General features: G+C 44.0%; 1 protein-coding gene across 13 annotated transcripts in view; it reads left to right on the forward strand.

The window, feature by feature from the left end:
- The window catches only part of TRAPPC12 (trafficking protein particle complex subunit 12), a 217,103-nt gene extending 198,353 nt beyond the window's left edge, over positions 1-18,750 (forward strand). For 10 of the 13 annotated variants that reach the window (XM_083607239.1, XM_083607228.1, XM_083607238.1 and 7 more), the window contains 5 exons: positions 2,086-2,159; positions 10,386-10,484; positions 15,932-16,032; positions 17,617-17,704; positions 18,400-18,750. In XM_083607239.1, coding sequence (XP_083463365.1) covers positions 2,086-2,159; positions 10,386-10,484; positions 15,932-16,032; positions 17,617-17,704; positions 18,400-18,642 — 605 coding nt within the window. In that variant the 3' untranslated portion in view covers positions 18,643-18,750. The remainder of the gene's footprint in view (positions 1-2,085; positions 2,160-10,385; positions 10,485-15,931; positions 16,033-17,616; positions 17,705-18,399) is intronic. The other 3 variants (XM_083607233.1, XM_083607232.1, XM_083607231.1) reach the window with 1 other exon arrangement.
- Positions 18,751-22,358: the final 3,608 nt, after the last annotated feature.

The raw sequence follows: 22,358 nt of genomic DNA on the forward strand, positions 1-22,358 counted from the left end.
CAGCTGAGGCAAACCTTTATTTTTTGCCTTGTGAACTGTGACTGGAAACAAGCCTCAGTTCTTTCCGGGATTAGATCTGCAGCATAATTTCCCTACTGCTGCTCTTAAGTAGGTGTTGCACAAACCAGCTTGTTGCAGAACAGGGCAGGACATCGCATTTGCCATTTGTTCAGTGGGAGGAAAAAGATTTAGCATTGCACCATTTTCCTGGCAGTGCATTGCTTCCATTCCCTCCTTCTCCTCCTCCTTCTCCTTCTCCTCCTTCTTTTGCAAGGCATCAAGTCCTACAGGTGCTCCACAGCACACAGTTCCCAGAGCAACAAAAAATGCACAAAAAGGATGCAGCCGTAATATGACAGTGGTTACAAATAAAAATGAACACATTCTGCATAGCTTTGCTCTTATTTAAACAAAAGAGCTTATTTTAATTGTAATAATGCATCTTATATAGGTTTGCTCAACCTGATATTGAACCTGCTTCACTTCCACTGATACCAAGCAGCCGTAGGAAGCATTGGTGGGTTTTGGACAGCTTTGCATCATCTATAGGGAAAAGGATAACATCCACATAATGTGCAATTTTTGCTCTTGGGCTTTCTAAGTCAGGAGTGAGGATATGCAGGGGGGGCAGTGTAATGTGCATCCATGCCCACATGTACTCACACATATGCATATAATAGAAACCAGGGGTGCCAACTTGAATAAAATATTGGGGGGGTAGGTAGGTAAGCCCCGATGCACATAATCGATCACATGACATGGCACACACACACCATTTGAATGGCAATGCCCATCAACTCGAGGGACCTCAAATATTTGGGAGGGGGCGCGAAGGGACCTCCGCCCCTAGGAGTTGGCTCCTATGATAGAAACACACATAATAATTATTTTTTAATGGTGAATGCTGGCTTGAGTTTTAAAGGTTGGGCAGGGCATTCATTTGAACTAATCTAAATGAATAACTCTCTGCTAGTCCTGGATGTGGCTATTAATAAGGAGTAAAAAAAAAAAAAAAACACCAGCAAAGGTTTGCAGCAATAAAAAGAGCATACTGTGTCAGACAGGAAAATTGGGGCACATTTCCTTGCCATTCCGGCAATTCTATTGCACCTTTCTTTCTCGGTTCCTCTCCTTGCGATGCTCCTTCTGAGTGATAACCACAATCATGGGCACATCGTCACCACCTTCACCCTGAAAGCAATTAAATTGGCAGCCTGATCCTCTGCATCAGAAGTGGGTCTCGCAGAACGTCCTCCTAAGTGCGTTTCGGATTGCAGCCCTGGACATATTTAACTACAAATTAGAAACCATTCCCCCCCACACACACACACACCCTTTACCCCAGCGCTCATTTTGTAACAGGAGAGTCTCTGTTAGTTGGCTTTGTGACTCTCAGATCCCTTTAAGCAGCGAACAATCAATGTGAGCCATTCCTTTTCACACAGCAGGAACCTGTCTGCAAGCGAAGGGAGCGAGAGATCGGCTGCTGCTGCTATAATACGCAGCAGCCTTTAAACCCCATGTGTTCCAGTAGCGTAGGGGTGTCAGACCAGCTCGGCAGCATCTCATACGCCAGAGGCGAGAGTGCAGGACCCCAGACCAAGATAGCCCTTCAACATTCATGCTCTGGTTGCAAATTCAGGTTTTTAAAAAAATTGCTGGTCAGTTTTGAAGGAACTGAGCAGTGTAGATTTTAAAGCTTTTAATGACACGGTTGCAAACTAATGCTTGCGATAACTCGGCACCCTTTCCCTTTCCCCTCTCCGCCTTTTGTTCTGCTGTCGGGGGAAAAAATGGATGCTTCCTTGCCTGAGCTAAAACCTGAGAGGTCGTTTCCCAGCTTTGCGTTATTGCTTCATTTATTCCGGCAGTCTGTTCCTCTCGCCAATCAAGCCTCGCGCTATCGAGAGGGTGCGGGGTTTTCCGTGCAATGCTAGCAGAATGCTAGCAATACTGCGCTCGAGATGCAGCGGTGTTAACGAGGGGAAATCATTTAAATCAGAACGCATATGACTGATAATTGATGGCTAGGGAAAGAGCTTCTAATTTATTTGTGCACATTCACAAGCTGCTCTCATTTTACAGCCTCCGTTCAGCTGTGGAGGTCACGTCTGGGCCGGGTGATGTACTCTACGGCAAACTGTCTGCTAATGATGAAGGTAGGTGGGTACCGTCATTGCAGTTACCATATATACTCGAGTAGATTCTCAGAGAGGCTGAGGATGAGTTAGATCACTGCTTGCCATTACGTGGGGTGTAAGCCGGATGCGCCTGCTGAAATCACTTTACGCAGCCATGCAAGAATGAGGCAGAATATACATTTTTTTATGGCTGGATTTCCAACCTGCTATGACCAGCGTCAGTTTCATGCCTTCTCGCTCCCTTTTTCATGTCTGGTGTTTACGTTTGTTCTACTTCCACTTGTTGACGATGCCACGGGTTTCAGACTTGACATGTAGTGTTTAAATGTGTTTAAATACTAGTCGGGGCCCCTTCCAACTTTATGATGCCATGACACCGATTCCCTCATGGCTTACTAACTCAAGAGTTTTCAGATCCTTTTGTTATGACGACTATTAATAAATAGGGTAAAGGTAAAGGGACCCCTGACCATTAGGTCCAGTCGTGACTGACTCTGGGGTTGCGGCGCTCATCTCACTTTATTGGCCGAGGGAGCCGGCATACAGCTTCTGGGTCATGTGGCCAGCATGACTAAGCAGCTTCTGGCGAACCAGAGCAGCACGTGGAAACGCCGTTTACCTTCCCACCAGAGTGGTACCTATTTATCTACTTGCACTTTGAGGTGCTTTCGAACTGCTAGGTTGGCAGGTATTAATAAATACCTTTGAGCTAATTCAGGTCCTTCCGAAACTGAGATCTCTACGTGGTTGAGCAAATTTAATTTCTCAGGCCTTGTTCTCCTGGTTTCCTTTGTTGAAAAGGCTGGAATCAGTCCCCGTGTCCAAAGAAGGCCGGCGTCTTGATTTAATGCAACTCTTAAGAGCTAGCTCTCAACACCTTCACCCAGAACATTTCTGCGTGGAAAGATGAAGGAAAGCTTTGTTTCCCAAGCAGCCATTCACGTGCCATGCTCTGTTGTGAGTTGCGTTCAGTTTCTTCCTCTCTACTGGATCTATGATCCCTGTACAGACAGTTTTGCAGCATTTGAACCAGTCCTCAGAAAATAGCTGGCCTGTTTTCCAATGGCTAACGTGCCAACTCATGCAGCTTGAGAAGATTTTGTAAATCTCAGAATGGCGGAAGGAGAATTTTGCGAGTTAGAGTGAGAAATTTTTAATGATCGAAAAGGCTAGGCTCCTGTATTTCGTTAATTGTTGTGATAAATTGCATCGCTTCTGGAACCTGGCATGCGCATTTAACGGACAATCCTTAAATGCAATCCATATGCACGAAAGTCAGCAGGGCTGCAACATGAAACGTAATCATATGGAGCTGGCAACGTGAAACAAACCCTTTGCGTCACTTGAAAGTAGCCCCATTCAACAAGCTGCTTGCATCGCTTGGAGACTCCTTGGACATTGCTATGAACCATTTTATTTGCGGCACATGCAGAGAAGCAGTATACACAAATAACATGACCGAAACCAACTTGCGGATAACACTGTACAACAAACCATTTGTGTGAAGCAGCACTATATCTGGTTCTTAAAGGTAAAGGTAAAGGGACCCCTGACCATTAGGTCCAGTCATGACCGACTCTGGGGTTGCAGCGCTCATTTCGCTTTATTGGCCGAGGGAGTTGGCGTACAGCTTCCGGGTCATGTGGCCAGCATGACTAAGCCGCTTCTGGCGAACCAGAGCAGCGCATGGAAACGCCGTTTACCTTCCCGCCGGAGCGGTACCTGTTTATCTACTTGCACTTTGATGTGCTTTCGAACTGCTAGGTTGGCAGGAGCAGGGACTGAGCAACGGGAGTTCACCCCATCTCAGAAATTCGAACCGCCGACCTTCTGATCGGCAAGTCCTAGGCTCTGTGGTTTAACCCACAGTGTCACCCGCGCCCCCACTGGTTCTTAGCCAGTGCAAAATGCATGCATGCTGCATTCAATCAATCAATCAGGGTTTACCATGCCATTATTGAGATTACTGGAACAGCATGAGAGGCCTTTCCCCACAAAGAGATTGCCACGTACCTTCTCACACACAGCTGCATTTCAAACCAACAACCCCACACCAGCTTGAGTTTATGACTTCCTTCCTATTGAATGCTAGCAATGTCAGCGTTTTATTTGAAATGGACAAGCTTTTGTTTATTGAAGGAGTGATAGTAGTCTTCAAGAAACTCTATGGGAAGCTGGTTTTTGTAGAGGCAAAGGATACTGTGAACTCTGACTCTTGGAGACAGGTTCAAATCCAATATATCTGTCAAATGGGAGTCAAATAATAAAAGACCTGGTGAGGGGGAAACCTTTTTTTTCCGCATACTTGGCAGAGCAGTGGTACCATGTAGGTGATTAATAGTGATAAGAGGAAAAGATGCTTCGTTCTAGGTAGGAAATAGCAACAGTATGCTATAATAGTCTGAAGATCATAGCAGCAAGAAATCTTTTAAAAAACAAGGAAAGTATCACTTTAGCATTTTAATGATAATAAAGTGCAAAAGTAAGATCCCTTTTAAAATATTCCTTTTTAAAATACACAGGTTGTATAGACGTCTTTGTTTCTACATTCAACCCTTGCTCCTCCTCTTTGTATTAAATCTTTCTTGTATCATCTCCCTTTAGTAGCGGCTGGCCATCTGTTTGTTTTACTTTCCCCCCTTCTTTATAATTCTTTTGAAGCACCGCAACTCAGTCTTAGATCCAAATGCAATCATGGTTTGCATAAACAGCCATCTCTAAACACAGCCTTCCAAGACCATTTTGAGAATTCCGATCTCTGCCTTGGCAGCGTTGTGTTCAAGTGTTAAGCCCTTGTTAAAAAATTTCTCGCAACTTGCCCATCGAATATTGCTGCCTCCACTTCCCAGCTCAGGCATTCATTTCCATGGAAGATTCTTCCGCCGAGAGCAATGTTCACATACTAATTTCAAGGAAGGAAATTGGATTTCAAGGCTGTGGCCACAATCCAGGGAAACTGCGGGGCTTTGTTGCTTGGTAGGACGTTTAATTTTGGTTTTCCCTCGCCTCCCCCCCAAAGCTTCCTACAACTTGCAACTTGATGCAATGGACTGAGAGGAAGTGTCCCATCAGGTGCACCAAAATTCCTTGAGAAAGGTGCTCTCTAGAACATGGCGTGCCTTCTCCACAGATGCATCCCTATGGTGGGGAGCGTGAGCCACAATGGGAACATGGGAACATGGCTTGTTTGTCTCATTTTGGAATTGCAGAGCTGCGCCCTGCCCTGCTGTGAACAAGTATCACGACCCTGCGGAATCAACAGCGTTATCTGCCATTTGTGGAATAGTCGCGCTCCCATTTCACATCTGACACGCAGCGTGGCGCCACGTTCATAAGTCATGTATCCCCATCCATGCGCATTTGCACTTCTGCAAATGCCGCGGATTTATACAGTGTTGAACCGTGTGCCTTTTAGAATAAGGGAGGGGGAGAAATAAGCTTGCCCTCCCCTTACATATTTTCCCCTTTCGAAAAATGTAGTTAATGAAGAAATCCAGTTAACGTAATGTGTAATTTGGGGTTGCTATAAAAGCATGCACCTTAATTTTCATAATGAAAATTAATCACAAAATCACACAGGTAAAAATTAAAATCACATGAGTACAGATAATTAAGCGTGTTTGTTTACAAGAATTGGGTGCATTTTTTTTTACTTTTCATGCTTTCAAATAAATCATTTAGTTGTCAGCTTTGATTTCACGTGTAATAAATAAACATTAGGATTTTTTTTTTGGTTGTTGTTTCTTCTGTCATCGGTGTAAAGTGCAATATACCACCATCTAGTGACATCCCTCCCTCCCCCCCCCACCAAAAAAGTGCTGTTTTCTAGTGCTTGTGTTCTAACTAATTTTGGAAATAGTTTCTTTCTAATGAAGAACACAGGGAAAATATGATGTGGAGATTGGTGAGAAGGTATAAGTAACCAGTCTGATTAAAACAGCATTTGCTATTAACTGGATTAATAGCAGCATTGCACCTTTTTAAAAAAAAATACGTAAACTGGTTAGGAGTGAGCTCTTAACACTGGAATGAGGGCATGCCATTTAAATACCAATGCGAAGAGGAGGCCACAGACGATAGTCTGGAGCCCCAATGAATGGAGAAAGGGATTTGGAGTCAGTTATGCCTCATTTTTGCAATCAAACCTCCAACTTACAGATCAAAGGGTCTTCTGTTCCATTTGGAGGAACTCGCCTGTTTTATAATTGTAACAGCTCTGTCTATATGTAACTGCATATTATCTGACTGTAGCCTGCCCCGAGACCTTAAGTTGAAGGGCAGGTGAGAAATCTGATAAATAAATAAAATTCAACAAATAAATTGACAAATGGCTGTTTATCATAAATTTCACAAATAGCCAGTATTTGCCCATAATGCTTGAGAGGCTGCATTCTGCACCGTAATCCTGACAGCAGTACAACCTAAGTGGAAAATAACTCTGGTTTTCTTTCTCATGAACAAAGACTTTGTGTTTGAGTACTGGAAGGTGAGTTCTCCCCAGCACTAGTGCATATCTCCATCCTTCATTTCCCCCCTTCTTTTCTCTTGAGCATTCTACCCTTGCCTTTTCCTCCCACTATATAGATACAAAAGAATCATCTAACTATGAAACCGGTACGGAGGTTTGTGTTTACTGATAGCACTGAGATAAATAAATAGTAACATTAAGGGGAAAACAAATGAACATTAATTTTCACCTGTACGTTTCCCCCTCTGGGGCAGATTGTTTCATGGAGTGATTTAAGTTGGGGAAATGGTTCAGGGAGAAAGGTTGAACCCTTTGCTCTACTCCCAGGATTGCAGTTCCCAACTGAATTGCCTAAAGAAAGTCAGAACTGGAGAAGAAGAGGAAAGATCTGGAGCCAAGGCAGTTTGCTTATTTGGGAGCAATTACTCTGGGACTAGTAGGGTGGCGCTGTGGGTTAAACCACAAAGCCAAGGACTTGGCGATCAGAAGATCAGCGGTTCGAATCCCCGCGACGGGATGAGCTTCCGTTGCTCGGTCCCTGCTCCTGCCAACCTAGCAGTTCGAAAGCACATCAAAGTGCAAGTAGATAAATAGGTACCGCTCCGGCGGGAAGGTAAACAGCGTTTCTGTGCGCTGCTCTGGTTCGCCAGAAGCGGCTTAGTCATGCTGGCCACATGACCCGGAAGCCGTATGCCGGCTCCCTCGGCCAATAAAGCGAGATGAGCACCGCAACCCCAGAGTCGGCCACGACTGGACCTAATGGTCAGGGGTCCCTTTATCTTACTCTGGGTCTGCGATTTCCAGAGGCATGATCATTGCTTCATAGTGGGAAATAAGTGAAAAACGTATGCTTTCAATTTTACTTCCAGTACTACTGGAAAGGTAAGCGTGAAGAGAGCTATACATTAGTTCACTTGTGTGTGTGTGTGTTTAAATTGTTAAACACTTTGGAAATACTGCCCTGCATTTAAAAACATAGACTGTTTGAACTGTTCTTGTAAAGGTTTGCTTTTCAGTTTTTGCTTAAATTTATTTTCCCTTTCATGTTGCTGGCTATTAATAGACTCTTAAGACAGAAACTTGTTCGTTTTCTCTTTCTTTTTTGGCATTTGGATCTCAAGAAACCAAAACAGCAGAGGAAGGAGAGTTGCTTGACCTAGTCAGGCCTGAGACTGATGCCTAAGGACTCTTGCTTGATTTAGAGCCTCTGTCTTCTAATTTAAAGGAGACATACATCATAAATCTTTCTTAAATTATGCTGCAGTAATACCACTTGGCTACAGCCTGTCTCTTGCTGTTGCCACACATATAACAGAAAAAGTGCTTCTGGAGGCTGTCATATCCACTGTATTCCTTATTGAATTCCTGGAACTGTTCCATTGATGACAAATCAGTACACAGGCAGGGGCTGCCATTCTGCACCCCAAGTTATTTTCTTAAGACCAGCAATTTCGGTGGGATGAAGCCCATGTAACTGGATTCTAAAGAGCTGCTAAAATTTTGTCCTTGACATCAGCGTTGAAGTCTAGAGTTGTTTTGGCCACTCTTAGTCAATTGTTTTTAGAATTTATTTATTGATACTTATTCAGAGATATACAAAAATACATACCCATTACAAAGTATTTTTTAAATAATGCACTGATATAAAACAGCTACTTAGTGTAAAAAAGAACATAGGCAGAAAGAAGAAAGGACAAGAAAAGGGAAAACCTAAAGAAAGAGAAATTGAGAGACAAGAGAGAAGAAAGATTAGGGAAAGAAAGATAAAGAAGAATAAAAGGACTTCCAGCTTTCTGCCCTGCAGCTGAATATAGTATTCAAATGGAGTCAAATTTTAATGTTCATTAAACTTGCTCTTCTATTTGATAGGGTATATCCCCTTCTCAGAGACATTTGGCTGGTCTGCTTAAAAATGCAGTAGTTTTTTGGGCTTCACATCTCAGTCTAGTGTGACTACGATAAAGCATGGAAGCATCTTGGTTGTGGGGCGGTGAAGAAAAAGAGAGTTGGCAAGATTGATTTTTATTTTCATTATTTTTCATTAAATATACCACCAAATTATTTATTGGCTCCTTGGGGAGAGAGCAGCCAGAATAGACTTCTGAATTCAAAACCGTTGAATGAGGAGCGCTTGGAAGTGCAGAATGGCTTTGAAGACCCTTTCCCGACTTTATGACCACAGCTAGCAACAAGCCTACTCCTGAGCTCAGACCTTCAGAAAGAGCTCCGGGAGCAGAAAATGGAAGTCATTAGACAAGCCCTGCTGGATTGAACCAAAGACCCATTTAGTCTGGCACCCTGTTCCCTCAGTGGCCAACCAGATACTTCTCTGAGTAGCCCACAAGAAGGACCAAAGTGCAGCAACACTTCCCCCATTCATGATCTCAGCAGCTGTTAGAGGTATGCCACCTCCAGTTCTGTAGAAGTGAAGCTACAGGGAACCAGGCAGAGGGCCTTCTCAGTAGTGGCACCCACCCTGTGGAACACCCTCCCATCAGATGCCAAGGAGATGAATAGCTATACAACCTTTAGAAGACATCTGAAGGCAGCCCTGTATGGGGAAGTTTTTCATGTTTGATGTTTTATTATGTTTTTATATGTGTGTCGGAAACTGGCCAGAGAAGCTGGGATAACCTAGCCAGATGGGCAGGGTATTAATAATAAAATTATTTAATTATTTTTATTAGATTGTACACAGGATAGTGTATGGAGTCCTTTGAATGGGTTCACAGGTTATTTAGTGGTCAAAGCATTGCATAGAACTGGTTGAGCCATTGTGTTAAATGCCCAGAACCTTTGTAGCATCTCTCATATTTGGTCAGGGTTAAGCATTTAAATTTACGCTATGTGTATCTATTGGTTTGTTGTGTTTTAATGTAACATGGTCTGAGCCTAAGCAATGTGTTGACTTAGGAATATTAATAAATATTGCCCCCTCCCGATGTGGTGTAATGCTTCACTGCATTGTCATTTCTGTGTTGACTTATTTTTTTCATTATTTGTACATTAAAAAAAAATCCATATTTAAATCAAGACCAAGACCTATCAATCAAGAAGCCACACCCAGGAAGCAAACAAACGTTCTGAAAGCATTCTTTGACAATCATCTCTTCAAAAACATTAAGTGTTAATGTGGGAGGAATCCCTACTTGTTTGCTAAATCCCCATCCGTTTGCCCTGAGCTCCTTTTAAAATCCCCTTCATCTAGCCATTGTGGCTGTTCCCTCATCATAAGAGCAGTGGCTGTTTTCCCAGCAAGAGGAATTTTTAGAACATTGGCAGTCTATCTGACTTGGCTGTGCAGAAGGCTTCACTTGCCAAACAGAAAGATGGTGAAGGAGACTCGTGTGTGTGTGTACGTACGCGTACGCGTACGCCTATTGTGCATGATTTTGGCAACTACAAAGCTGCTGCTTAGTGGGCAGATATATTTGGTTCTGCTTTGAGGGGGCAGAGATATTTTGGTTTGATTTCAAGTCTCCTTTGTATTCGCAGCTGTCCCATTGCTCACGTAATAGATGCAAGAGAAAGAGGTCTTCAACCCGGTCATGCATCTTCTTGTACAATCCAAGTGTCTTCCCTTACCCTGCTAAACCCAGTACAGCAGCATTTAGTCATAGACAGGGGCAACCCTTTCCTTGTGCTTTCAACCACCCTATTTTTTTCTATCTTTAAACTGCGTTGCTTCCATCTGTTTATCGTGCATTTGCTGTGTGCATAGAGCAAAGAGCAACTGCTGACCTTGCATCTCTGTGTGTGTGCTTTCTACCCCCTAGGACTACGTGCTTGCTGTGGAGACATATCACACAGTCATCAAATATTACCCGGAGCAAGAGCCTCAGCTGTTGAGTGGAATCGGGAGGATTTTCCTGCAGGTATATACTTGATTCTGAATAAAGCCCAAGTGACAGCCCTTCTTGACCACAATAGAACAAATATTTGTGTGCGATAAAAGTCCCCTGCTTGTATATACCGTATTTTTTGCTCTATAAGACTCACTTTTTCCCTCCTAAAAAGTAAGGGGAAATGTGTGTGCGTCTTATGGAGCGAATGCAGGCTGCGCAGCTATCTCAGAAGCCAGAACAGCAAGAGGGATCGCTGCTTTCACTGCGCAGCGATCCCTCTTGTTCTGGCTTCTGAGATTCAGAATATATTTTTTCTTGTTTTCCTCCTCCAAAAACTAGGTGCGTCTTGTGGTCTGGTGCGTCTTATAGAGCGAAAAATACGGTAGTTTGATGTGTTGATTATTAACCAAATGGTACAACAGGAAACGCAACAGTTCAGAAGGTTGAGTTAACACCCAAAGGTCTGAACAGAGATGGCTAATTAAATGGCAACTGAGAATACAAAACTTGATAAGGCATGTAAAGAAGTTTGGGAAGAACGTTCTCGGCTTTATCCGCCTGACACTTTCTCCTTTTCTCCCTTGCCTTTCTTGAGCATTTCAATTATTATTCCATCCAGAGCATAATAATGCTGTTTGTAGGTTACCAGGCACCACCGGTACTGCCAAACTCTGCTGAAAGGAGCATGTAATAGTCTAAACAACAAAGCCCGTGTCTCATTAAAATGATACTTGATATTTGGTAAGCTGTGCTTTGAAGAGACGTTTCTCACTTGACACATTTCCCCCCCTCTGCTATAAATTAAATGTACATCTAGTCAGTTTGCAATGGGGTGACACACATAATCCACATTTCTCCCTCTGTACATGGAAACGGGTGAATCTTCCAATTCTGCAACTTGCAGTTTAGTATTCAGGCTAGTGGCCCTCAAGACAAACCTGGGTGGGAGTGGGAGCGTGTGCAAAAGAGAGAACACACAATTTCACAGGGGGCAGATTCCCAGCATGAGCCACCTGAATTTTCTGCCATTGTCCTGCTATAGCCCTTTAAAAAACATTGGTAGTTGTCTTCAGCAGCAGTCGGCACTTACTGTTCTTTAGCTCTTTACTCTCCATGCCCCCCTTGCCTTCCAAGTGGAGAGATTTGCCACACCACAATGGCGGGAGGGAATACCTAGATGCCCCATTCCATTGCCCATGGTTGGTTAGCTTGCTCTTCTGCACTTTTGTCAAGCCACAGCCCATCAGTCACTGACAGAGCAGCTCTGAATCAAATCACGTGCTTAAGAGTTCTGGGCATCCTACTTTGAAGTTTGAGCTCTTTATAAAACTCGTAAATGACAAGGCCGTCTATTCCTCTTCTTCGGATATTTCCCCCCTCCTTTTCTGTTGTTTCAGGGTTTCTTTTTATCAGTTAAATGGCAAGATTTAAATATTGATCAAGAATATTTATAAAGAACCTCCCTCCCTCCCCGATACAGTCGTAGCTTGGTTATCTGTTTGGCTTCCAAAAATGTTTTTACAACCAAGGCACAGCTTCCAATTGGCTGCAGGAGCTTCCTGCACACAATCAGAAGCTGCGTCGGACGTTCAGCTTCCAAAGAACGTTCACAAACTGGAACACTCACTTCTGGGTTTGTGACGTTCGGGAGCCAAAACGTTGGACTAGTAAGGCGTTTGGCTTCCAAGGTACAACAGTAACAGTGTTCATGGGGCAGCTAAAGCAGACCAAAAAGCCAGAGAAAATAAGGCCTTTTGGCACCAAAATGACAGCCTAGTAAGAAGCCAGGTTTGCCTCTCTCTGGGGAGAGAGCATTCCACAGCCAGACACCATCACTGGAAAGGCCTACTTTCCAATAGCCAGTCACCATACCACACTATGACCCAATCCATACCTCGCAATAAACCCTTCACTCCTCCATGAATGGGAGCAACAAACCATGATCCCTAATGTAATTGGCCTTACATCCCAACCGAGGATCATGGTTTGTTTCACACCAAACAAGCTTTGCTTTCACATGGCTTTGTTTGAAGTGAAACAAACCACGAACTCTGCTTCAGACCAAACTCTTTAGGCTGGAGATTGTGGTTTGCTGCTCCCATTCGTGATGGGACCATTGTATGTTTTCCCTGGCAGTAAGCTTTTTGAAAGGGGACGCGGGTGGCGCTGTGGGTTAAACCACAGAGCTTAGGACTTACCAATCAGAAGGTCGGTGGTTCGAATCCCCACGACGGGGTGAGCTCCCGTTGCTCGGTCCCTGCTCCTGTCAACCTAGCAGTTCGAAAGCACGTCAAAGTACAAGTAGTTAAATAGGTACCGCTCCGGCGGGAAGGTAAACGGTGTTTTCGTGCACTGCTCTGGTTCGCCAGAAGCGGCTTAGTCATGCTGGCCACATGACCCGGAAGCTGTACGCTGGCTCCCTCGGCCAATAAAGCAAGATGAGCGCCGCAACCCCAGAGTCGGTCACGACTGGACCTAATGGTCAGGGGTCCCTTTACCTTTAAGCTTTTCGAAAGAAGTGTAACAACTCAGCTATCTATCTCTCTATCCATCATTAAATGGTTGGTATTTGAAGGCTGTCTGCAGCTGGAGAAGCATTGAAATAATTGGGAGTATATCAAATAAGGTTATTAAAACATAAAGCAGAGATGTGTTAGGAAAAAATAGTTTGTGCCTGTTTATGTTACATTTATTGATGACTTGTAAGTCCTTTCCATAGCAGCTGGCTGTTCTGGGTCTCAGCGGAGCGCACAAGAGAGCAGAGTTCACTTCCTGGCTACACTCTCTTGCTCTGAGGTTCATCAGAGGCTGGGCTTGCTGCAAAGACAACATGCCCAACCTTGGGGAGAATGCAAGGAGAGTGGCGCGTGTCTCAGAGGAGCAATCTGTCTGTCCAATTCAAAGAGCAATGTTAACAGGCTCTGAAGGGAATCTTGTCTTCCTCGGTGTTTGCTGTTACAGGGGGCCTTGAGGGAAGAGAGATTATTGGATATTCTTGAATTAGTGGTTTTTACTGTCAGAACGGGGCCTTTTTCCTTCAAGTGCCGCAAAAAAAAAATGAAGACAAAGCACGAGAAACCTATTGGCCTGCCTTACATAACCTTGGAACAGCGGCAGCTGAAATGGTTCCTCGAAATGGTTTGGGGGGGCAGCACCAGAGACGTTGCCTTTTCTCCCTTGTCAGTGTTTCACTGTCTTATGCATTGTTAAATTCCAAAACGATACTTGCCTTGTCATGTCTAATGAAATTTGGTGTGTGTGTGTGTGTGAGAGAGAGAGAGAGAGAGAGAGAGAGAGAGAGAGAGAGAGAGAGAGAATGTAAATCCCAGCATTTCCCTGAGGTGGTGGGCAAGGATGGGAGAGAACCACCGTTTAAATAAAATGTAATGCCGCAATGAAATCCCACCCAGGGAATATTAAGTACCGTACATAGCATTCGACATCAAAAAGTGCTGAAGCCAGTGCCCCAGACCTGAGTGCTCTTACAATTAAGTTGCAGAGAAAACAAGTTCCATCAGCATTTGCAAAAACCTGTAGATGCTGATATTGGGACAGAGGCCCTGCTGCAAAATGACTTCTGCAAATACTCCCAGAACTGCAAAATACTTGGAACCTGGGGTTGGACATAGTAATTATTGTTGTTGTTTTATTTATTTATACCCCACCCTTCTGGCTGGACTTTCCCAGCCACTCTGGGCAGCTTCCAACAAAATATTAAAATACCGTAATACATCAAACATTAAAAGCTTCCCTAAACAGGACTGCCTTCAGATGTCTTCTAAAAGTCTGGTAGTTGTTGTTCTCTTTGACATCTGGAGGGAGGGCATTCCACAGGGCGGGTGCCACTACCGAGAAGGCCCTCTGCCTGGTTCCCTGTAGCTTTGCTTCTCGCTGTGAGGGAACCGCCAGAAGCCCCTCGGCGCTGGACCTCAGTGTCTGGGTAGAACGATGGGGGTGGAGATGCTCCTTCAGATATACTGGACCTAGGCCATTTAGGGCTTTAAAGGTCAGCACCAACACTTTGAATTGTGCTCAGAAACGTACAGGGAGCTATAGGAGATGGACAGTGAACTCTCTGCTTCTAGGGTGGCAGAGGTAGCTTACTATTCATCAAGCTGAATGCAGCCCTATAGTTTTGTGTGACAGGCTGCCTGAGGCTTTAAAAAAGCCTCCCGGTTTTTCTGCCTGTTTGGACTGTGCAGAAAGCCTGGCAGGCTAACACTGTATGACCCAGGGGCTGCTGGCAGGGTTACAAGATGTCTTGGCCTGATCACTCATTCCTTCCAGCAGCAGTCCTGCAACTCACAATTCTCAACCCTGTCTTGTGTTGAAGATAAAGTGGGAATTGTACAATGCATTTCATGCCCCCCCCCCCGAAAAAGCTCTGTGGCAACACCTCTCTCTCTATCTCATTTCCTTTCTTCACTGCACACAAAAAACTTGTACTGGAAAGTGGTCTCATTTTTCTTTTCCTCATCAATTGAAGACGACGTTGAGCTTTCCAGTCGCAAAAAAACAACTTATTCTCCTTTCCGAGAAACTGGTCAACCTAAGAAAAGGAACATGCTATAAATGGCAAGTGCTGTGTAAACTATGGTTTGCATGAAAGCCACTGCCTAAATCAGGCTGCAGGAAACTTGGGGTATACAAAGTCGTGCGTAATGTGAATCAGATTTGTGCAACCTTCCTCAAGGGTATTGAGCTGAGGAGCAATTCTCCCTCTTTCCAGCAAAAGATGGACGTGCAGATCATTGATTGGCTATCCCTTCTGAAGTTACGTTCCTGTCCACTATTCAGAGCAGTGTTTCAAGTGGGGAGCTGGGGGGTCGATTAGGTTATAATCCAGTGTTAGTCATATTCAGAAGAGACCTGCTGAAGTCAATGGAATTAAGTAACAGGAAGTTCAGGTCTGCTTTATGTATGGCTTAGTTGGATATCACCCACTTGTTTTTATTTATTTTGTTTTTTTTAGAAAGAAACCAGTACATCCTTAAATGAGTAATGATATTAAGCATCTGGAAGCAGGAAAGCTGAAAGCCTGCCTGATCGATGCTAAATTCAGAGCGAAGTATTTGTGTCATTACAAAAGAGTAGAGCTTGCTCTACAACCAAGGAAAAACATGCTGCTCCTGTAAGTCGGGATTTCAGCACAAATCCTAACTTTCCTTAGTCATTGTGATTGTGGAAGGCATATATCAATTTAATCCTTTTTTAAAAAAAAGAAAGAAAGAAAGAAAAATATTTCTGAGTTCTGATTCTGCAATAATATCTTGAATCAATTTCTAGGTGAAAAGTTTTAATGGAACATGTATTTTTGACTACTTCTTGTTGTTCATATTCCTTGTACGTTCCTTCTTCCCCCTCCCAGTGCAGAAAGGTATTTTTGTATGAAAGCCTACCTTTTTGATGCCTCCCTTGTGTGCTTTGTTAATTGCAGCAAATGTTTCATACAATATTTTTTTGTGTGTGCCACCCAGATTGGAGACATAAAAATGGCTGAAAAGTATTTTCAAGACGTCGAGAAAGTGACTCAGAAATTGGATGGGCTGAAGAACCAAATTATGGTTTTAATGAACAGGTGGGAAATGTAAAAAAGCTAAATTAATCTTAAACATGATTTTTGCAAAGAATGCACTGTGAACATTAAGGGGCCCAAGAGAATGCCCCTTTCTCTTCATTTCTCTTTTATGTAACTACAACTGTCAGAAGAAAGACTGATTGGCATCTACCAGCCCTTGAGATCTGTATAACATGGTGTAGTCATGTTATCTTAGATTGACGGAGTTCTATTTCCTTTGTTACAAGAGCTGACTTGAAAAGTATTTCTTGTCCACTCATAGAATCATAGAATCATAGAGTTGGAAGAGACCACAAGGGCCATCGAGTCCAACCCCCTGCCAAGCAGGAAACACCATCAGAGCACTCCTGACATATGGTTGCCAAGCCTCTGCTTAAAGACCTCCAAAGAAGGAGACTCCACCACACTCCTTGGCAGCAAATTCCACTGTCGAACAGCTCTTACTGTCAGGAAGTTCTTCCTAATGTTTAGGTGGAATCTTCTTTCTTGTAGTTTGGAACCATTGCTACAAGAAAGAAGATTCCATAGAATCACTCCAAACCTTTCTCTTCAAATCACTCTCCAGCATAGCTTAATGCTGTGGTCCTATATGTGCTTATAAGGAAGAATCATAGAGTTGAAAGGAACCACAAGGATCATATAGTCCAACCCTGTGTAATGCAGAAATCTTTTGCCCAACGTGGGGCTCAAACCCACAGCCCTGAGATTAGGAGTCTCACGCTCTACTAACTGAGCTATCCCTCACTCTGTGCAACTTACTACTAGGGGTATAAGAAGACACTGCTTTCTGTTTCAACCTATATTTGATTTATGCAACAGTCTGTTCTTCTGCAATTCGCCTTCCTCTAGAAACTACATTAGTTGTCTCGCTGTTTGAAAATTACATTATTTATGTGATTAATTACAAAAAGAAATTTGTCTTTGCAGTATTTTACCCCATTTGTTTCAATGCAAAGCCACAGAGTGCAAATGGGAGTGGGGAATATCAGTTATCAGGCTGAAAGCAACAACCAAACTGAAAACCTGTTGTATTTGCTGGATTGATTTCTGTTCCAAACATGGGAAAAATAAGCAAACATCGGCAGTTTCCACTTCCCTTTCTGTTTTCATTGGAATTCTCTGACATCCCTATTTACTGCTGATTAAATATGCTTAGAATTGGGCTGGAAAAAGTTCTTCAGTTCACACATCCATTATTTAGGTGTACACTTAAAATGTTTTAACTATATTTCAAATTAAGAACAGTTAGTGCAGGAAACCTGTTAGCCAGCACATATACTTACAGTATTTTAGACAAGGACCTAGGATTGTTGCAGCACTCTACATGACGTGTGAAATGATCATCAATTCCTTTCATCGTTAGAATTTACCTTTGCTTTGCTATACGTTTGCTAAGCATTTAATCTGAAACCTAAATTGTAACATCAAGGCCGCATGATGAAGATCAGCGGCCAAGAGCACTCAGAAATTTGAAGAAAAGAGGATGACCCATCACCTTTTATAATGTCTTTGTTACTTTGAGTTTTCTTAAGTAACTTTCATCTTCTAAAGGAGCACACTCTCTCTTTTTCTCTTGTATTCCAGAGCATTCCTCCATCTTGGTCAGAATAACTTTGCAGAAGCTCACAAATTCTTCACAGAGATTTTGAAGGTTGACCCATCCAATGCTGTGGTAGGATATGTCTTACAGTTAAATCATAGGCTTCTAAAACGGCATCCTTTGAGAGCAGGGATGAGGAATTAATGGTCCTCCAGATGTTGCTAGATTGTAACTCCCACCGTCCTTCAGGGGCCATGCTGATGGGAGTTTTGAGTCCAACAACCTCTGGAGCACTTCCAGTTCCTCATTCCTACTCTATAGAGTCCGGTGCCCCAAATTGTAATTAACGTTGCACAAGTGGACATGGCATAGGCGAGTCATTGCTCCCGGGAATCAGTAAATTTTACAAAAACAGCACCTTTCAGTAACGTATCTCGGCGCTTTAGGATGGTTGGGTTTTTTTATGCAAACCTCATTGAAGCAAATGAATGACGCAGAGCAGTATTGCTTGGGTCAGTGTTTCCCAAAGTTGGGTTGTTGGACTACAACTCCCATGATCCCTAGCTAGCAGGACCAGTGGTCAGGGATGATGGTAATTGTTGTCCAAAAACAGCTGGAGGCCCAAGTTTGGGAAACACTAGCTTAAGTGATACTGGTTCCTGGCCTCCATTTCGAGTTTCTTTGCAAGACTTTTGGCAAACAGACAATATTCTAAGGACTGACCTTCTAGCGTGCTAGAGAGCAAATTACGGTGTGTTTAGAATTAATACATTGAAGTGCATTGGTTTTTTTGCTCCATGGATGAATCTAATGTACCTTTTCTCTAGGCTAACAACAATGCCGCAGTTTGTCTGCTTTATCTGGGGAAACTGAAGGATTCCCTCCGGCAGCTGGAAGGAATGGTTCAGCAGGACCCTAGGAACTACCTCCACGAGAGCGTCCTTTTCAATTTGACAACCATGTACGAACTCGAGTCCTCTCGCAGCATGCAGAAGAAGCAGGCTCTGCTTGAAGCTGTGGCTCTCAAGGAGGGCGACAGCTTCAACACTCAGTGTCTCAAGTTAGGATAAGCCTACCCTTTTTCTGTTTTGGAAAGGATCGTTTCAGAAGTTGTACATACTCCTGCTAATCTGTAAATGTTCTTCGAGCTAGAGCAATAAAAAGCTTTTTAATTATGAGCATATGGTAAAATTACTACGTTGTACGAGTTTATACGCTGGTCTGTTTTCAACAAATCCTGGCTATCACCCTGGGGATTTTGTGTTGATCTGCAGCCAACTTCATCCCTGAAGCTATTGCCAAGCTTATAGTATGTACAAACAATCACAGTTATTCAGATGGGTTTTCTCCCTGCAAATAGCAGCGCACTTGAGCTAAGTTGTCTTGATGGCTTTTGTTCTGAACACATTTGGGGCTTAGTGATAAAATGACACCAGCTAAACTCATTGCATGTGTATAATTGGAGGGCGGTGGGCGGTGGAGGCAAGAACGCTGCAGTAAAATGCGAAGTTATGAAGATAGGCTGCCTTTCAGCTTTTCCCGAATGCATCGCGCCCACTGCTAATGTCCTATTATATCTCAAAGCAGATCTGTGCAATTAGGTGGCCTGGTCCCATTCCCCCGCTGCTCTGTCTGTGCCTGTCCAACGTGTAAACTTGGGCAAAAAGGAAGTAAAGGTGCCTAGATACTAGCATTTGGATTCCTGGGCTACCCACTCCCTGAAATCATCTCTATTGTTAGGGTGTTCTGCTCACAGTAAGAAGCACATACACGTGGGAAACTGGGTTGCCCTCAATAGCTGCTCCTCCCCTGGCATCCACATGGAGAACATAAATAACTGCAGGAAGGCAGGAGACTCCCATGTGATCTAGATCCTTGGCTGCTCAGGGTTCCAGATTGTGTGGAAGTCTGTACAAGTGTTAAGCATTAGCACTCTGCATGTGGGTTCAAGTGGGAGGGGTTACTCAACACAGCTCTGCTTGAGTGTTATTCCCTATAAGGATGTCTACAAAGAGGGCTTCCCTTTTGCTTGTTTGTATGCCCCAAATGCATTCTATACCTGAAAGAGCATCTCCACCCCCATCGTTCAGCCTGGACACTGACATCCAGCGCCGAGGGCCTTCTGGCAGTTCCCTCATTGCGAGAAGTGAGGTTACAGGGAACCAGACAGAGGGCCTTCTCGGTAGTGGCGCCCGCCCTGTGGAACGCCCTCCCTTCAGATGTGAAGGAAATAAGTAGCTATCTTCTCTTTAAAAGACATCTGAAGGCAGCCCTGTTTAGGGAAGTTTTTAATATTTAATGCTGTATTTTTAACACTCGATTTGGGAGCCGTCCAGAGTGGCGGGGTATAAATTATTATTATTATTATTAGAATTAGAATTAGAATTCATCAGAATAGAGGGGCCTTGTTGTGCTCTCAACATGGTCACCGCGATGCCAATCCAAGGGGAAGTGTCCAATTGTTTATTCTTTTGTTTGCAAGTGCCCTCTCTGCCTGGACAGACTTTCAGCGATTTCCTTTAAAGGTAATGTTTTATCACCAAGTAAATTTGTGCATAGGCTTCTTTTATACAAAAACTTAGGTCAGGAGACTATTTCCCTTCCCCAACGACTTGCCACCATTGGCAGTCCCAAATATTACCTCAGCAACCATGTTAGCGAACATCCGTTACGATAGCTTTACATGGATTAGCATATTGTAATCGTTTATGTGCAATCATTTTTTTTCATTGACTTTCATTGCCACAGCCATGTGGCTGAAACCCATTCCCACCCGCCTTGGTGTTTGTGTGTTTTCACAATTGTGTGTACCAGCAGTTCATAGGCCTTCAGAAAGTCAATGTTTAAACTTCCCTCTGACTTCTGTTGGTGTCCCAATGTTGCCATGTCCCTCTCAAGCTAGCTAATGTCTACATCCAGGGAATCCTATAAATCAGCGGTTCTCAACCTGTGGGTCCCCAGATGTTGTTGGACTACAACTCCCATCATCCCTGAGCTCTGGCCTTGCTAGCTAGGGCTGATGGGAGTTGTAGTTCAACAACATCTGGGGACCCACAGGTTGAGAAGGGCTGCTATAAATAGTTCAAAACAGTGGGCTGGATCCCAAGTGGTGATGAGTTACTCCACTGCAGGCCCTCGCTCCACTCCCATGGGTGAATGGGGGGTGGTTTCCATTGATTTCCCTCCTCCCCTTGCAGCCCCACTACCTCCCACTGTTCCAGATGGCCCCACAGCCTTCTGGGGAGGGGTGCAGCTGGTTCCAGAAGCTAAGGATGCTCACGCAGGTGCTGCTTTGAGTATATGCAATTTTGAGTATATGCAGCACCCCGGAACAGGACCCCAGTGCAAGATGTACTTATGCTGTAAGTGGCATTTCATTAAAGCCTCTATTTGTATACAGTCGTACATTGGAAGTCGAACGGACCTCCGTTCCCGAAGTCCATTCGACTTCCAAAACATTCGTAAACCAAAGCGCGGCTTCTGATTGGCTGCAGGAAGCTCACTTCCTGGTTTTGATTCAGGAGCCAGTTTGTTCGGGAGCCAAAGCATTTGAGATCCAAGGTAGGACTGCACAAGGACCCACCTAGGTGTGCTAACTCAGCAAGCCAACAAACATGGGATAATCATGTCCGCATGTCACATAACTTTACCCCATTAATGTAGCACATTAGGTCTGCTTCATGTCATGCCATCAACACTACAGTGCCTTCCACACTGGCCTTTGCTGTGGCTTTTTACATCCTGCAAGCTTCCACAATAACCATTGTTCTTTCTGTCCTCTAACATTTGCATGATTGTGGAATTTGCATGTATAAAGAAGTAAGTAGTGTGGGGTTTCCTACAGCCCAGCCTTCCTTTTGATTTCAAGCTGGTACCTCTTTGTAAAATCTCCGCCACTCCAGTCCTGCTGCATCTTGCGAACTTTCCTCCTCTGTAGAAGGAAAGCAGGGCTGAGACCTCAGTAAATGTGACATGCGGCCAACTTCCAGCAGTGGCAGATAGCAGAACTTCACATGGCCAGAACTGCTGCTCTTTAAAGTGCGAGCCTATTACTGCCTTGACAGAGAGGTGCTCAGACTTTTGCAGTAAGGATCAAGGAAGAGTGAGTTCTTCCTTGGCTCAATCTGAAATCTGTTTTTCTTCTTCTGAGCTTTCCTGAAGAATTCTGGAGCGAGCAGGGGTGGCCTGATGAGAGAGAATATGTTTCCTGTTTTCCAAGAGATTACACGGGATAAAGGATCTCTCTAAGCAAAGGAGAAAAGCCTGGTCTGTTTCCCTTAAGGAGATGATAAATCATAGAACATGCTCATTTTCTGCCAGGGCGCACGGAAGTGAAACAGCAACAAGAATAATAAATAATAAGCGTCAGAGACTTCATGGAAAAAGTAGGCTTTGATGAGAGAGTTAAAGGAAGGCAACCACATGGGTGAGAGGCAAGGAGCCCGTGGCCCCTAAATGATATCATCCCCAGCCAGCATGCCAAATGGTTAGGGAGGACAGGAGCTGGAATCCAACCACATCTGGAGGGCAAAAGCCTTCCCATCCATTGATGGAGGTATTCTGGAATGGAGTTTCAGGCAGGGTGCAAGGCTGTGCAGGGCTTTGAAGGCAACCAGACAAGAAACTCATGCTTGGTCCGATCACCTGTGAACAATGAGAGAGATGAATGGTTTTTGGGGGGAGCAGAAAGCCCCTCCTCCATGATTAAAAGTTGCAGGGCTCTCCCTCCCCAAACGTCTCGTTATTTTCAAAAGAGACCCTGAAGCGTGTTGAAAGTTGCTTCATT

This window comes from Podarcis filfolensis (genome assembly GCF_964270895.1).
Source record: "Podarcis filfolensis genome assembly, chromosome: 3".
NCBI classification, from domain to species: Eukaryota; Metazoa; Chordata; class Lepidosauria; order Squamata; family Lacertidae; genus Podarcis; species Podarcis filfolensis.